Source organism: Monodon monoceros, unplaced genomic scaffold (genome assembly GCF_005190385.1).
Source record: "Monodon monoceros isolate NGI ecotype Baffin Bay Population unplaced genomic scaffold, NGI_Narwhal_1 Super_Scaffold_17, whole genome shotgun sequence".
In the NCBI taxonomy this organism is placed as follows: Eukaryota; Metazoa; Chordata; class Mammalia; order Artiodactyla; family Monodontidae; genus Monodon; species Monodon monoceros.
Genome location: NW_021703773.1, coordinates 4,232,543 through 4,249,317, shown reverse-complemented (window position 1 = coordinate 4,249,317; position 16,775 = coordinate 4,232,543). Strand labels below are relative to the sequence as shown.

Sequence of the window (16,775 nt, the reverse complement as noted above, 5' to 3'; positions counted from 1 at the left end):
CTGTATTCAGGATATTTCTGAGAATTATGTCAGGAGACACTGATTTCTCTTTAAATCTTCCATTTCAGAAGACAGTTTATTTTCTAAAATACACATTCTGGATCAGTTTTATGGGCCATTGTTCACACCCCAATTCAGTTTTCATGGCCTTTTCAATGATATTCTTTGTTACCTTGAACATTGTAACGTTCATAGGGAGTCTGGATTCTGCTGCTTTTCTCTGATGAGGGTTGATTTTGTGTTTGCTTGTTTTGTCATGCAGTGCTCTTGGTTAAATTTAGAACAGCAGCTCTTCATCATGAACAACAGCTCTAGCCTCAGCTGAGATCCTCAGTTGTGTTGAGGCTGTTCCATGTATGAGTGTCTCAAAAATCAGCCAGAAATGTGGGGGTCAGAATTTGGAGGGTCTTCTTTCTGAAGCTTTCTGCTTGTGTATTTCGCAGTCATCATCCTCCTCGTATTCACAATTTATATTTTCCAGGCCAGAAATAGTAAACATTTTTTCCATGAGTTCCCTGTGAACCCATATGCCATGTCTATTACACCTGGCCTGAGTCTAAACGTCACAAAAACTGTCTCTTTCTAGAGTTAGTTTCCTTTGAGCATGGACTCCTGACCAATGCTGCAAGCTTCTGTTAATGCCCGGCAGGCTCCAATTTCTTCATGACCTGAAGTATCTATTAGATTCTATACTATAGATTCCAAGTCTCTATTGAAACTGTCCAATATTCATTTTTCTTCTCTATGTTTTTCCTGTATTTGTGCGCACACACGTGCACAACACGCCACAGCTCTTCCTGCCCCCCTCCCCCAGCTTTATTGAGGTATAATTGACAAATAAAATACTAATATAATTAAAGTGTACAGTGTGATAATTTGATGTAAGTTATTTATGATTCTCAAAATTAAATTAATTAATATATCCATCACCTCACATAGCTTACCTTTTTTATTTATGAGAGTGCTTTTGATCCACTCTCTTAACAAATTTCAAGTATATAATACAGTATTAGTAACTATAGTCGCCATGCTGTACATTAGATCCTCAGGACTCATTCATCCATCTTATAACTGAGAGTTTGTAACCTTTTGCCAACTTCTTCCCATTTCCCTAATTCCCCAGCTCCTAGGGACCACCATTCTCTCTGTTTTTGTGAGGTCAGTGGTTTTCATCTTTTTTTTTGTTTTAGATTCCACATGTAAGTGATCCCATACAGTATTTGTCTTTCTCCGTCAGCACCTTTTAATCGCCCTCATGAATTTCACCCGTCTCACCAGCAGTCCCCACCTCTGCTAACCACCAGTTTGTTCTCTGTATCTGTGAGTCTGTTTCCGTTTCGTTTTCTGTTCATTTGTTTTAGATCCCACATATGAAATCATGGGGTGTTTGTCATTCTCTGTCTGACTTAGTTCACTCCGCATAATGCCCTCAAGGTCATCTGTGTTGTCACAGATGTCAGGACTTCCTTCTTTTCTATAACTGACTAACATTCCACTGTATACCTACCACGTTTTCGTTACCCATTCATTCATTGGTGAACATGCAGGTTCTTTCCAAGCCTGGGCTATTGAGAATAATGCTGCCGTGAACATGGGAGTTCAGAAAGGGGTCTCGTTTTCTTTGCGTGTATGCCCAAAAGTGGCACTGCTGGCTCATATGATATGTTTTCAGTTTTTTGAGGACTGCATACTATTCTCCACAATGACTGTATCAGCTTACATTCCCACCAACAGTGCACCAGGGCTGCCTTTTCTCCACGTCCTCATTCATTATCTCTTTTTGATATTACCTATCCTATCTCGTAGAAGGTGATATCTCACTGCGGTTTTGATTTGTATCTCTCTGACGAATAGTGATGTTGAGCATTTTTCATATACTTGATGGCCATTCATATGTATTATTTGGGGGAAAAAAGTGTCTGTTCAGGCCCTTTGTCCATGTTTTAATTGAGTTATTTGGGGCTTTTTGGCTGTTGAGTTCTATGAGCTCCTTATATATTTTTAAAATCACCTCATCAGGTATACGGTTTGCAAGTATTTTCTCCATTTCCATAGGTTGCTTTTTCATTTTGTTGATTGTTTCCTTTGCTGTGTAGACATATTTTTGTTTGATGTTGTCCCACTTGTTTATTTCTGCTTTTGTTGCCTATGCTTTTGATGTGAAATCCAATAAAATCATTTCCAAGACCAATATCAAACAGCTTTTGCCATATGTTTTCTTCTAAAACTTTTACAGTTTCAGGTCTTATGTTTAAGTCTTTAATCCATTTCAAGTAAATTTTTGTAAGTGGTATACGACAAGTTTCCAATTTCATTCTTTTGCACATCATAGCTCTTTTTAATCTGAGGATCTTTACTGATGTCATCTTTTTTATTCCTGTTATTAATTTTTGTGTGTAATCTACCTTCTCTTCCTGCACAGTATAATTAAGGGCTTATTTTATTCTGTAGCATAGCTTTATACAGGAGATTTGTTTTCAACTATATAAATATGAAAGTATAAGACTGTTTCTCCTTTCTCTGTGTTGGCATTAAAAGTCCAGCTTCTGGTTCCTATATCTTGCCCTAAAACCTGGTGGTTAGCCAGATATCATCTCTCATGTTCTGATTTGTCTTTAGCCTCCTTTCAAATTCTGACACTGGGATTTTCCCTTTTTTTCAAGAGAGGGTACCTACTAAGTCATTTTTCCATGTTGCTAGATAATATTCTATGTTTTCATTCACACACATGCACATACATACACACAATATTTTTTCTTTTAGGTATTAATTCAGTTTTACTCACTATGTATTTTTATTGATGTAGAAAAATTAGAGAAGTTCTAAGAATTTTTCTTGTAATGATTAAAAATATGAGAAAAGTATCACAGTTTATTTATCCAGGTTAAATCATATGAAATGCCACTCTGCACTACCACCAATCTTTTTTTGGTAACATCTCACTTCAAATTTCTTTACCATGGCCTTGCCTATATATCGAACTTCCGTTCTGTCATTCCTTCACTTCACTCATTATACTACAGCCTTTGAACAGGTTCCCATACAAGCTCCCTAACGCTATTAATGAGGCTGGGTCATTTTCCAAACTTTCTGTCTTGGCCTAAACATCAATTCCACAAACAGATTTTCCTAAGTATCTTATCTGTATCTTATACCCCTCCTCAGAATTCTCTATTAGAGCACTCCATTTCTTCAGAGCACTTTTCATGATCTCTCTATATTTGGGGAGTTCGTTATTAATTTCCTACTAATTTTCTTTCTCCACTTTTGTAATATAACTGCAAGTGTGGACAAAGTCCTTTCTTTCATGCATGCCACTATATTCTTATCTTTTATCATAGTGCCTGACACGTGTATACTGAATTAATAATTGTTAATTGAATGAATTGATTTAATAAGAAAGTTAAATAAATGTGCTTTATATTGGTTACATCAGAAACACTAAGTGTGCTTAAGGCTATAGAATCTGGGCATGCCTAATTTTACACCAGAGAATACTGGTAGTTTAATTACATTTTACTTTATATCGTGCTTCTTAATAAATTAACTATTTTATCAAAATAAAATATGGTCAACATGAAAAGGTATTAAAATATAAAATTTTATAGGAACAAAACTGTTTTGATGTATTACTTGCTTTTGTTTTCTTCTTATATAATGGTTTTCTCTTCAACCTTCTTTATCTTAGTATCCAGGTACAATAACATTGGAGGGATTTTCCGTTATTATAGCTCAACTGCTTGGCCTTAAAATAGGATTAACATATGATGACATCCATAAATGTTCCTGTCCAAGTGCTATGTGCATAATGAATCATGAAGCAGTGTAAGCCTTGTTTTTTCTTTTGAATTTATTTCACACATATATTTGTGAGGTTGTTTACAAGACATGATGAATTTATTTTTTATACTCAATCCCACGTCAAAAATTAGGAAGGAATGTTGTGCCTGAAGAGATATCACACTAATGAATTTGTTCACATGATATAAGACTCCAGAAAGCGGTAAACCCCATGATAATGAAATATTCACTCAAGGGAATTAGAGGGAAACTTTAAAGATTTATGAAGACTATGAAATATTGAATTCACATAGATACTGTTGTTGTTTTTGTTCTTGTTGTATCTGTTGCTCAAGGCAAAATCACCCTTAACAATATAACGTAGTACTAGTAGCTTTGGCTATTATTTTGAGGGGAAAAAAAAGAAGAAAAGATTTGAAGAGGAAAATAATTGTCCTTCTTTGCAGTTATTATGCTTGATTACCTACATAGAGGCCACAGAACCAGTACACAGTAAGAACAACAACATCAAAAAATTCATCAGGGTGGTCAATCTTGAAAACCATTACTATGTGTACAAGTATGTGTATACCAGCACTAAGAAAATAGATGACCTATTATAAAATTTTTTCAGAAGAGGTTTATAAATTCAGTGCAATCCCAATCAATATTTTAGATTCTTTTTAAGGAACCTGATAAACTCTGTGGGGGGCAATAGGATGGAGATGAAGGATACAGGCAACCTTTTGGGGGTTATGAGGTGGGATTTATAATCAAAGGAGGGATTTTATTGATGGGAGACACGACATATTATCTATAGATTGATCAAAATGAAGAGAAGAGGAAGAAAAGATGATGATTTTGGACATATGAAGAGTTAAGAGCAAAATCATAGAGGAAATTAGAGAGGAGAGGTTAAATTCAGTTACTGTGATAGAACATTAAGAGAGTAAACAGATGGAGACGTAGGGAATCTGGTTAATGGAGGTGTAAAGATGTAGGGAATCTGGTTTATTCTGATGGGAAGCTTTGATAGAAGATGTGAAACACTTATCTTGGAGACTGGAACTTAGAAATGACTTAGGAAAGTGATAGGATTGTTGGACTTGTTGAAGACATATTTTGTAACTACAAATTTAAGATTCACTCCAACAGCTACCGAAGTGCCTGTGTAAAGGAAAGCGGATAGTTGACACTTTGCCAAGTTAATGCCCGTGGGGTCAGAGACAGTCAGGCCTGCAGAGGGCGCTGCGCTCTCCTGAAATAATTACTTCAATTTTCTTCCTACCTCACAACTGGAACTTTGGATAAGAAGTCAAAGTATTTCAAGGCAGCCGCCTTAGCCCAACTTATTTTATAGCTGTCTTTAGACCCAGAGGTAGTCTTCCCCACAAAAAGCCAATTATTTAATATTTGTTTCAAATGCCTTGTGTCTATTATATATGTATGTATGTGTGTGTGTGTGTGTATATATATATATATATATATATATATATATATATATCTTTCATTTTTTTTTTTTCCCACGGCCATCTTTTTTTTTTTTTTTTGTGGTACGCGGGACTCTCACTGTTGTGGCCTCTCCCGTTGCGGAGCACAGGCTCCGGACGTGCAGGCTCAGCGGCCATGGCTCACGGGCCCAGCTGCTCCGCGGTACGTGGGATCCTCCCGGACCGGGGCACGAACCCACGTCCCCTGCATCGGCAGGCGGACTCCCAACCACTGCGCTACCAGGGAAACCCCCCATGGCCATCTTTTAAGCAAAGATTTTAAAAATTAAATTGTTTCGTACCCACCTTAAATAAAAGTTCCAAGTTCTAGCTAATACTTTTAATTGTCACTCAGAAAACATGGGGTCCAAGTAGAAAATAACCTCTGAGTCCCTGTGTATTTTTAAACTAATTTTGTGTAAAAGGATGTCAGTGCTCAGAGTTTGTAGCTTTTTGCATGAGAGTGGCCTGCAGAAGCAGAATGGCACAGATGCCGATTAAAACAATGTAGTTGGGACTTCCCTGGTGGCGCAGTGATTAAGAATCCGCCTGCCAACACAGGGTACACGGGTTTGATCCCCGGTCTGGGAAGATCCCACATGCCACAGAGCAGCTAAGCTCATGCGCCACAACTACTGAGCCTGTGCTCTAGAGCCCGCGAGCCACAACTACTGAGCCTGCGAGCCACAGCTACTGAAGCCCGCATGCCTAGAGCCCGTGCTCCGCAACAAGAGAAGCCACCGCAATGAGACGCCCACACACCGCAACGAAGATTAGCCCCCACTCGCTGCAACTAGAGAATGCCCGCGCACAGCAACAAAGACCCGATGCAGCCAAAAGTAAATAAATGTTCCTTTTAGAAAAACAAACAATGTAGTTAAAAGTAATAGAGAAGTTTCCTTAAATACTATTATTGCTTGTGATATTCCTCCCAGTTTCCCTTATTTATCCCATTACAAATGGCTGTGCCAGTAAAGGCTAAAGCATTTCACTTTTTTTCTCAGACACTACCAACTCTGAAACCTTGGCAATTATATATTTCCTTCCTCAAAGGCTCAGGAGAGCCTCCTGTCATCAGGAGATGACAACCCAGGACTTTTGTCATCTCAGATGTAGCTGTTCAGGCATGATTATTTCAGACATGATTGCGTAGAGTGGCACTGTGCAATAGAAATGAAATGTGAGCCACATAGAGAACTGTAAATTTTAGAGTAGCTACATTAAAAATTTTTTTAAGCAGATAAAATTAATTAGTGATGTATCTTAATAAATTATTTTATTTAACCCAGCCTATCTGAAATATTATCATTTCAACATGTAATCCATATAAAAATTGTTAATTGGATGTGTTATATTCATGTGTGTGTGTGTGTGTGTGTGTGTGTGTGTGTATTAGTGCAGAAAGTCCAGGGTCACACCCATGTTATCAACCTGAGCTACCAGAAGAATGGAGTTGCCAGCAACTGAGAACAGTGGATGGAGCAGACTTGGTGGGGAAGAACAGTAGTTCAATACTGTACCTCGCATATTTGAAATGTTTATTGGACATCTGTTAGACATAGCTACTAGACAGCCCACTGGAAATGAACATGAAAATATAAAACTTCAAGGGACTTATGTTTTAGTGTAAAATTTAGGTCATGTGAAAATATATTAAAAGATACAAACAAAAAATCTTATTTTTACATGATATGAAACTACTACGTAGAATAATAAATATTGAAATTGGAAGGAGAATATGGGAGGGAACACAGTTTCAGATAATGTCAAGGTAGACCTCTCTAGAAGGTGACATTTGAGCAAATAGTTAATGGAAATAAGGGAAGGAAGCTTTCAATATGTAAGAGAAGAGCATGTTAGGTAAGGAGAAAGATAGGTGATGATAGGTAGGTAGATAGATAGGTGATAGATAGACAGATTTAACCATTATACCTTATTGCTTTCCTGTAAAGATACATTTTCAATGCTTATTTTTTTAATGTTAAAGATAAGCAATGATAAATTAAAAATTAATCATGTTTGACTTTGTCTCCACCAAGGTACAAGTTTTTCGTTTGAGCCATCTTGCAATTCGTATCATTATACATGGAGCATTGTTTAGATGTGGTTTTATTAGCTAGGTTTACTTAACCTGAGGACTGTTATTTCCTTTTAGGGTTTCCAGTGGTATAAAGATGTTTAGCAACTGCAGCATGCGTGACTACAGATATTTTGTTTCAACATTTGAGGGTCAGTGTCTTCAGAACTTTTCAAAACTGAAACCATTATATCAAAATCAGTCGGTGTGTGGTAATGGGATTTTGGAACCTCAGGAAGAATGTGACTGTGACAGTGAACAGGTGAGTAATTAAGACTGAAATCTGAACACAATTTCTTATGTTTCCAGTAAGTGGTCATGGCATATATGGAATGATATATGCAACTAAGTCTTCAGTAGAATTAAGATGTGAAAATGAGGATAAATTAAGATGTATGAATCATTTCCCCACACCTCTTCAGCTGAGAAGACAAATGAGTCATGAAACCTTGGTTTGAAGACACCGTTCACAATTATACCAGCAGAGAGATTTTGAATATATGGACTAAATGAATTCCCTTTTAGCCAAATCATATGACCTCAGTCTCTGTTTTCTCTACAAACTTCTGAATTTGGTCCAACTTTTTTCTGTTTCTTATGGTTGCAAGGATGTCTAAACATTATAATGGATGTCTCTTAATTATTCTCAAACATTCCTGCATTTCCCAGTTTCAGGATGATCAAAATTTGTTCTGTTTACTCATTCTAAATATAAATGTGTAATCTACTATCGTTCCATCAACCGAATGTTCAATGCACACTATTTTCAAGTGATAGGACCAGATATTTAGTATGTTATATCATTATTTTGTAATATTTAATAATTCCCCCTATTTAAATAAAAAAAATTTCTTCATGATTACTCCCCCAGCAGTTATATGAATTTTTTATCCACCTACAAAAATAGCTAACCACTACCTGTTTACATAAATTTAAATCCCTACACATTCTCTTAATCATGTACCATTTCCTAAAGTTTATACATACATGTATGTGTGTGTGTGTCTCTCTATATATGTATACATGTTTTCCAACTATTTCAGATTTTCCAATGTCATCTTAGTTTTTTTGATAAATACATAGTACTGTGCTCATCTTGCATTCACCTACCCCTATGTGCCAATTACTTGCCAAATACTCTAGTTATATTTAATGAAGGATAAAATGAAGCAACATAATCTAGGGCTAAATCTACACATTGTGAATTTCCACAGCTGCAGGCTGTAGGCAGATCAACACTTACAGCAGATGCTGTCAATGCTCTACCAGTATTTCCTTGGCATTGACTGTTCCTGTAGAGTGTTTTTGCTTCAAGTATCTGATACTTTCTGTTGCAGTGCTTCCTCTGGCCTCAATAGAGTAGAATACTCAGCCAGTTATCAGGGAGGACTTAATGTACTCAGGACTATCGATCGGCCCTCAGATAATTATGATGGTAAATAAATGTCCCAGATTCCTTGCCCCTTAGGAGGAAATTTTCTGAGGCATGCTTTACATCAAAGTTCTACAAACCATAGCCAGTGGGCCAAATTCAGCTGCCACTTATTTTTGTAAATGTTACTTAAGTGGAATGCAGCCACACCCATATGTTTGCATATTGCTTATGACGGTTTTTGTGCTACAACAGCAGAGTTGAATAGTTGCAACAGAGACCATACGGCACAGCATTTCAGCAAAACTGAAACTATTTGCTATTTCATCCTTTACAGAAAATGTTTGCTGTCCCCTATTCTGTGTCATTTCCCAGAGGTACTTGTGGGATTTAGCTTTATCTTACAGGAGCAGCAAACAGTTCACAAACCCACTCGTACTGGCTTGCTTCCCTTCCCTAACATCCTATACCAGCGCTTTGGTGGTTGGCAGAATGGACCTTCAAATACGTCCTCACTCGAAGCCCTGGAATTTGTGGATATGCATATTACATGGCAGAAGGTAATGTGCAGAACTAATTAAGGGTGTGGACATTAAAGAGGGGACATTATCCTGGATTATCTGGGTGGGTCCTGGCTAATCACATGAGCCCTTAGAAACAGAGAATGTTCTCCAGGTGAAGTCAGAGAGATGTGGCAGAAGGGGGCTCAAGTCGCCTTGGAAAGTGAGAGGGACTCAAGCCGCTACTGCTGGATGAAGACACATGGAAGCACAAGAAGAAACGCTGATAGTTTCTTGGAGAAAAGACAAGCCCTTGGCTGACAGCCACCAAAGAAACAGGAAGCTTTTTCCCACATCTTGGTTTTACCCTTGTGAGACTGTAAGCAGAGGACCTGACCTAGTTTACCTGTCTGAAGTTCTGAGCTACAGAAAGTATGAGAAAATTAACTTGGGTTATTTTAAGTCACTATCTTTGTGGTCATTTGTCACAGCATCAGTAGGGAACTAATACGCCTTTCAAATAAATTACTCATATGCATCACTGTTTCAGAGTCTGTCTCTGGAGAAACTCAAACCACATTAGCTGGACCAGAAATTGTCCCAGGAAGCAGACACTCAAGATAGGATTCTGAAAGTGGATTTCATGCTGGCCAGATAGTAATATGTACTCATGTACTCATTTCTGGGCTTGGCACGTTTGAATAGATGCACTGGAGAAACTTAACACCTCCAAATCCCTCAGAACCCCCTGGGCTGTGAAGTTACTGCTCTCCCCATGGTGGGGCAGAACAGCATCACATTGCCTGTGGACCAGAGAGACTTAGATGAGATGGATGTCTCACAAGATGATGCCTGTTCTTCTCAAGATCTGTCCCTGCCTTCCCTTTTGGTACTAGACCACTAATTAGTCTCAAGTCTAAATGCAGCCCAAGTGAAGACATACCCTCTGCTATTGGAATAAAGCTATTTTTTTTAAATTGTAGAATTTGCTAGTATGTGTGGACAAGAACATGGAGAACATGCCAGGGATGGATGTTAAGGATGTTGACCCCAAGATATTAAAGTATAAGCCTGGAAAAGGAGGATGCTGTCTAGTGAATCAGGGTTTAATACCTTGGCAAGGTAACCTGGGGCCAGCCTTGATTTGCCACTGGATGGAACCTTGAAGATGGAAAACAACCTGGCCTACAATAAATGAGGTTGATATGCCAGAACAACCTTAACGGAGTAATACAGAAGGGGTCAAAAGTTCAGAGTTGTGGCCATATTTTAATAGAACATAAGGATACTACAAAATCTAGCACCTAATTATCCGGATGGCCCAGAGTACACTCCTTTCACTAAAGCAATGAGGAAATGCACTTCTGAGGAGATCCTGATGTGGTTGAAGATCTCAGTGGTAGCTTTCTTCTATAGACTAGGGTCGATGGTTGGAAGTACCATCATGGAGTTGGGCACCCAGTGTCACTAGGGATGCTTGAATTCCAGAATAGCAGAGGCCAAGTGGCTGTGATTAAGAGAGATCTGGGTAGGGACTTCCCTGGTGGCGCAGTGGTTAAGAATCCGCCTGCCAATGCAGGGGACATGGGTTCGATCCCTGGTACCGGAAGATCCCACATGGCACGGAGCAACTAAGCCTGTGCGCCACAACTCTTGAGCCTGTGCTCTAGAGCCCGTGAGCCACAACTGCTGAAGCCCGTGTGCCACAACTGCTAAAGCCCGTGCACTTAGAGCATGTGCTCCACAACAAGAGAAGCCACCACAATGAGAAGCCCACACACTGCAACGAAGAGTAGCCCCCGCTCGCCGCAGCTAGAGAAAGGCTGCGTGCAGCAGCGAAGACCCAACACAGCCAAAAATAAATAAGTAAAAAATAAATTTATATTTAAAAAAAGAGAGAGATCTGGGTAGTCAATGATGATATCCCTTGATGTATGTAACTGAAAATTAAGAAGAGATGAGCAAAGGACTGGTGCCAATTACTACTAATGGAAATTCACAATCCCTTGCTAAATTTCTGGACCCAAGCCAGTCTGAGAGCCAGAGCTCATCGTTCAAGTTGAGGGTGAGATCCTACAATGCCCAAGTAAGGATATAAAGTCGCAATTTCCTCAATTATTCCCCTCCAAAGTGACCTCCAGCCATTTGGGGTAGCTGTTCACTGGGGAATGGGGAATACCCAGATCACTGTAGGATGACTGAATAGAGAATCTTTACTTAACAGACTCACATAAGAGGACCCAAACTGCTATCATGAGTAGCGTAGGCCTATAGAGAATCCAGGTGATACCTGGCATCTTTGAAAAATCCATCTTAACAGTAGATCCAATAGGTTCATTATTCTAACCTGTGGTCATGTTGCTTGTTCTTTAGTGACCCACTGAGGTGACATACTTAGAAGCTGACAGATCCTCACATTGGTTCCCCAATATGTGGAGTATAAGCTACAAGAATAGGAAAGGACAAGTATAAATGCCTGAAACTACCAGGATAGAAATCAGGAAGGAGAATATAACCTGGATGAAGAAATCAGTAGGGAAAGTAGACAGTAATTTGAACTACATGAAAATGAAATGTAATGAAAACCAAGATCATTAGAGAATGATTGGTTAGCTGTGCTAACACTGCTGACATCAGAATACCCATAACACCTTCATGGTCAGTATAGATTCTGTATCCAAATGTCCTACAACCAAATGCAAGTTCTTGTTATAAATAAATTTAATTAATTAATTAATTAAATAAAATGGATAAGCCTCTACTAACACTAGTAAAGAAAAAAATCAAGACTAACATTAATTAAGAAAAGGTATAACAATTGGAAGTGAAGAAATTTAACTATCATTAATAATAATATGATTGGGTACAATGAAAACCCCAAATAATCTACAAATAAATTATAATTTGCATATAAAAGTGTATTTACCAAAGTCACTGGTTACGTAATTCATAAGAGTCAAAAGACTTCTTTATATCAGCAATAAATTAGAAAAGGAAATTTTAAAATAACACCATTTACAATAGCACCAAGAAACATAAAATGTTTAAGAGTGTATCTAATAAAATATGTACAAGGCCACTAAATAGAAAACTGCAAAACATTGCTAAGAGAAACCATGGAAGTATTTAATAAATTCAAGAATATGCCATATTTTAAGATTGGAGGAATCGATATTGATGAGATTGTGATTTCTCTCCAGATTCATCATCTCCAGATGCAGCCCCAGTCCATATCCTGAAACAAGTATATGGTTAGAAAAGGAAGGGGATTTCAATAACTTTGCAGAAAACGGGGCATGTTCTACTTTGTTACTACACCAAACTTGAAAGGTGAAAATTTCTAAAGGGTTAGTTGCATTGTTAAATCTGAAACCAAAATTAGTGGATTATTTATACCCCATTACACTAAAGCCCATTGGTCTATATTACAACTCAAGTGGACCTTTTACACATGTATATTTTTGTAACATCGTGTGTTGGTCATGTGGTTCCCTGAATTATGCAGTTTCTAAATGTTGACATATTTCATTATGAAATACCATAATCTTATATTCATTAATATCATCACTAATATCGTCAGAAAAGTAATGGGAAAATAAAGTCTCTGTCGATGGATAAAAGTTTTCCAAAATTCTAATTTTCACTTGAAAGATTCAAATTCAGTTGTTTTTCTTGAAGTAACAGGCATACCTCATTCACTTTTAAGAAAACGTCTGCCAAATACCCAAGCCTGAATAACCATGGTTTGTCTGTAAGTTGTTCTTTCATATAAAAACTTGTTTTCTATGGTAAATGTGACTATTCAGTCTGTAATTCAAACAATCACATCAGTGTTTTCCTTGAGAATCTGTAGTAATTGAGAAGATATTGTGGTTATGCATGAAAAGAGCTTATGCATGCTCTCCATTTGTCACAATATTAGGGGAGTATTCAAATGTTAAAATTTAGCAAATTAGGGCTTCCCTGGTGGCGCAGTGGTTGAGAGTCCGCCTGCAGATGCAGGGGACACGGGTTCGTGCCCCGGTCCGGGAAGATCCCACATGCCGCGGGGCGGCTGGGCCCGTGAGCCATGGCCGCTGAGCCTGCGCGTCCGGAGCCTGTGCTCCGCAACGGGAGAGGCCACAGCAGTGAGAGGCCCGCGTACCGAAAAAAAAAAAAAAAAATTTAGCAAATTAGTAATTTTTTACAGCTTTACCAAAGGCATTCTTAAATGAAACTGGTTTTTTTTAGAGTGCGTAACAGTGAATAATATAATGACCACTAGCTTTGATTCAAACTAGAGCACCAGCAGTTTTATCCACTATTGCTTTTACCCTATCAGTGCAAATGTCAGCACAATATAAAAGGCAAATAAAGTCTAATTACTATTAAGAAACTTTTTGACCTTATAGACCCACTAAAAATATCTTAGAGACCTCCCGAGGTCTACCAACCACATGTGGACAGCGTCTGATTTGAACTAGTTGGCAGATAATAAACATACAATTTTCAACTAATTTTAATAGTAAAGAAAAATTCAGCATCACAGAGTCACACACACAAACACACACTGTGATCTAGTGTAACAAACATAGATGCAAGTTTCCTATGATAAATGTTAACAGGTAAATCCACAAGTATAATCAAAAGAAAAATATGCCCAAACGAGGTTTATTCTGAAGAATGCTAATAAATTAATTTATTCATGTGATTATTATACTAAACAAAGAAAAAACATATCCTTATCACAACTAATTGAGGAAGAATCTATAACACTAAATACTCCTTCCTCAAAAACGTGCTTCAGAATAAAACTTAGTATCATTAATTTGAAGAAACTTTCTACCAGTAATTTATAAGAAATTTAATACATAATAATGAATCATTAGAAGTAGATCCATTATATTTGACAATAAAGAAAAATGTTGCGCTTGGAATACAGTAGTGGCATACCTAAGACAAAATAATAGTCTTTATTTTTTAAGAGTCAATAAATAGAGAATGAAATTAAAAAGGCAAGTTTACTACACTCTTAAAAAAATAAAAACTATGTAACAAATAGGAATAAAGTTAATAAGTTCTTTCCAGTACTTCAAAGATATAAATGATTTAACAAAACTGAAAGACACATGGAAATTGGAATAAATAGATAGCTATTTCTTTTAAAGTCAAACTACATCCAATTCATTCTTTATTAAATCCCCATCAACATGCCCCTTTTAACCCAAATTGAACCACTCTTCTGCAAAAGCAGACCCTAAATTTCATCTAGAAATAAAAATTAACCAAGTGCATGAATATTTTAATAATTTGGAACAGTAATCATCCATAGCAAATTAAATACACACACACACACACACACACACACACACACACACACACACACCAGGTGGTATTGGCAAAAGAACAACAACAACAAAATAACAAAGTGAATAGATGGTCCATGGCTTGATTATTGCTGCATCACCAGCACATAGAATAGTGTCTGATATATACTCCACACTCAACAAATACTTACTGATTGAATGAATGCATGTATAATGTAATTATCTTTATAATAACATCGGATGTGTGTGAGTGGGTGAAGATTGACTCTGGTATATTTAGAATACCCCATTAGGAATAAAGTTACTTAGAAGGTTTATTCAAAAGTTTTTCTGAAAGAGAACTAAGGAAGAATACAAAAGGACTTTTTGATTTTTCAGTATTTTTATAAATTGTACTCCATTTAAAGTTATTAAAAGTAATGGCTATATTTCTTTATGCTATACAATATATCCTTGTTGCTTATTTATTTTATACGTAGTAGTTTGTATCTCTTAATCCCCCTATCTTGCCCCTCCTCCCCTTCCTTTTCCCAGCTGGTGACCACTAGTTTGTTCTCTGTATCTGTGAGTATGTGTCTGTTTTATGTACATGTGTTTGTTTTCTTTTAGATTCTTGTAGATAACTACAAAGGAACATTTTAGAAAAAGAGTTGACTTGGGGGTAATTTTGCATTACAAAATATCAGAACATACTGCAAGGCTGTTTAATTTCATTCACTGTGGTACTGGGCCATCTATACATCTCTATCTATTTATATATCAGCATTTATATCTACCAATTGATTTAACTCTCTAAATATGTAAAAGTTATATAGAGGGCTTCCCTGGTGGCGCAGTGGTTGAGAGTCCGCCTGCCGATGCAGGGGACAGGGGTTCGTGCCCCGGTTCGGGAAGATCCCATATGCCGCGGAGCGGCTGGGCCCGTGAGCCATGGCCGCTGAGCTTGCGCTCCACAATGGGAGAGGCCACAACAGTGAGAGGCCCACGTACCACAAAAAAAAAAAAAAAAAAAAAAAAGTTATATAGATATATGACATTTTATTTCCAGGGTGGAAATAGTTAATGTCATAAGGGTTTATCTATAAATCCAAAGCATTCCGTAGGAGTAAGGGAGAAACAAGCCTTGACATGTAGGATCTGACCTATTATCAGCTGGGCCTCTGTGTTGCTAAGAGCTGGCCTGGCATTCACAGACAGGCTGCAATGTTCTCCTTTTGAAAATAAACAATTGTGTACAAGGTCAACATCTGTAACCATAATGGATGAAGGAAAAAATGCAAGGCCACTCTTTAAGCAAGGGCATTCACTTTATGTCTGAGGACGGTAAAACCTGAAAATTGTCCAAGTCACAATAATGACCAAACACCATCCTTTCCTGGCTAATAGGAGCAATACCTTTACCAATTTTAACCCTAGCATCAGTACAGTCTTTCTTCGTCTAGATAAGAATTATTAAAATACCCAACTATAGATGAACCCCTGGTTTCTGACAGTATCTAGTCTAGCAAAGTCTAGATTTCCTTAAACCCTCCCCAAATCACCTAAAAGGAGCCCAGATCCTATAATTAGATCCTTTCACTGAAGTATATACAGTTCCCCATGGTGTGTGTTTTCCTTTCCGGAAACTAGTAATAAATCCAACTTTTTCAACTCAGATGTGTTCCAGGTAGTTTTTGGCAGAATGGCATTCACACCTATATCTTCATAAATATCCCCCATTTTACACAAGTGGAAGCTCTGTTTTTGCACCGACCCACACACATGCAGGTGTGTACATTTATTTGTTCCTGTATTCACAAATAAGGTGACTAGTAATAAATACTGGAGTAAATACTCCACAAAATATAGAGGAATACATTTCAGAAAAAAAAATCTATAAGTTTTAAAAAGCAATAAAATAAAAGTATTGATAATATTTTATAGTCTTGGCATAATGGATGTCTTGGTGATGAGACATAAAGCCCAATAGTCATAAAGGAAGAAGAATGTTACAAATTACAGAAAATGACAGACACCACTGATAAGATCAACAATAGACTGCAAAGAAATGTTATCAACATATAGAAGAGTAAAAAGGTAATTGGAGATTATAAAAAAGCTGCTCCTACTATTTAAAAGGAAAAGAGGAAAACAAACAAAAATCCCTATGCAAAATGGTGAAAATTGTGTGGTGATTATTTAATTCATAAATAAAATTGTACAAAATGCAAATTCATGTTCAAACGCACTAGTAATCAGAGAAATAATAAT

The 16,775-nt window shown here is 37.3% G+C and overlaps 1 protein-coding gene across 1 annotated transcript in view; it reads left to right on the top strand.

The window, feature by feature from the left end:
- ADAM18 (ADAM metallopeptidase domain 18) overlaps positions 1 to 16,775 on the top strand; it is a 96,598-nt gene that overhangs the window by 39,985 nt on the left and 39,838 nt on the right. The window contains exons 12-13 of the mRNA XM_029226177.1: positions 3,689 to 3,825; positions 7,426 to 7,609. Coding sequence (XP_029082010.1) covers positions 3,689 to 3,825; positions 7,426 to 7,609 — 321 coding nt within the window. The remainder of the gene's footprint in view (positions 1 to 3,688; positions 3,826 to 7,425; positions 7,610 to 16,775) is intronic.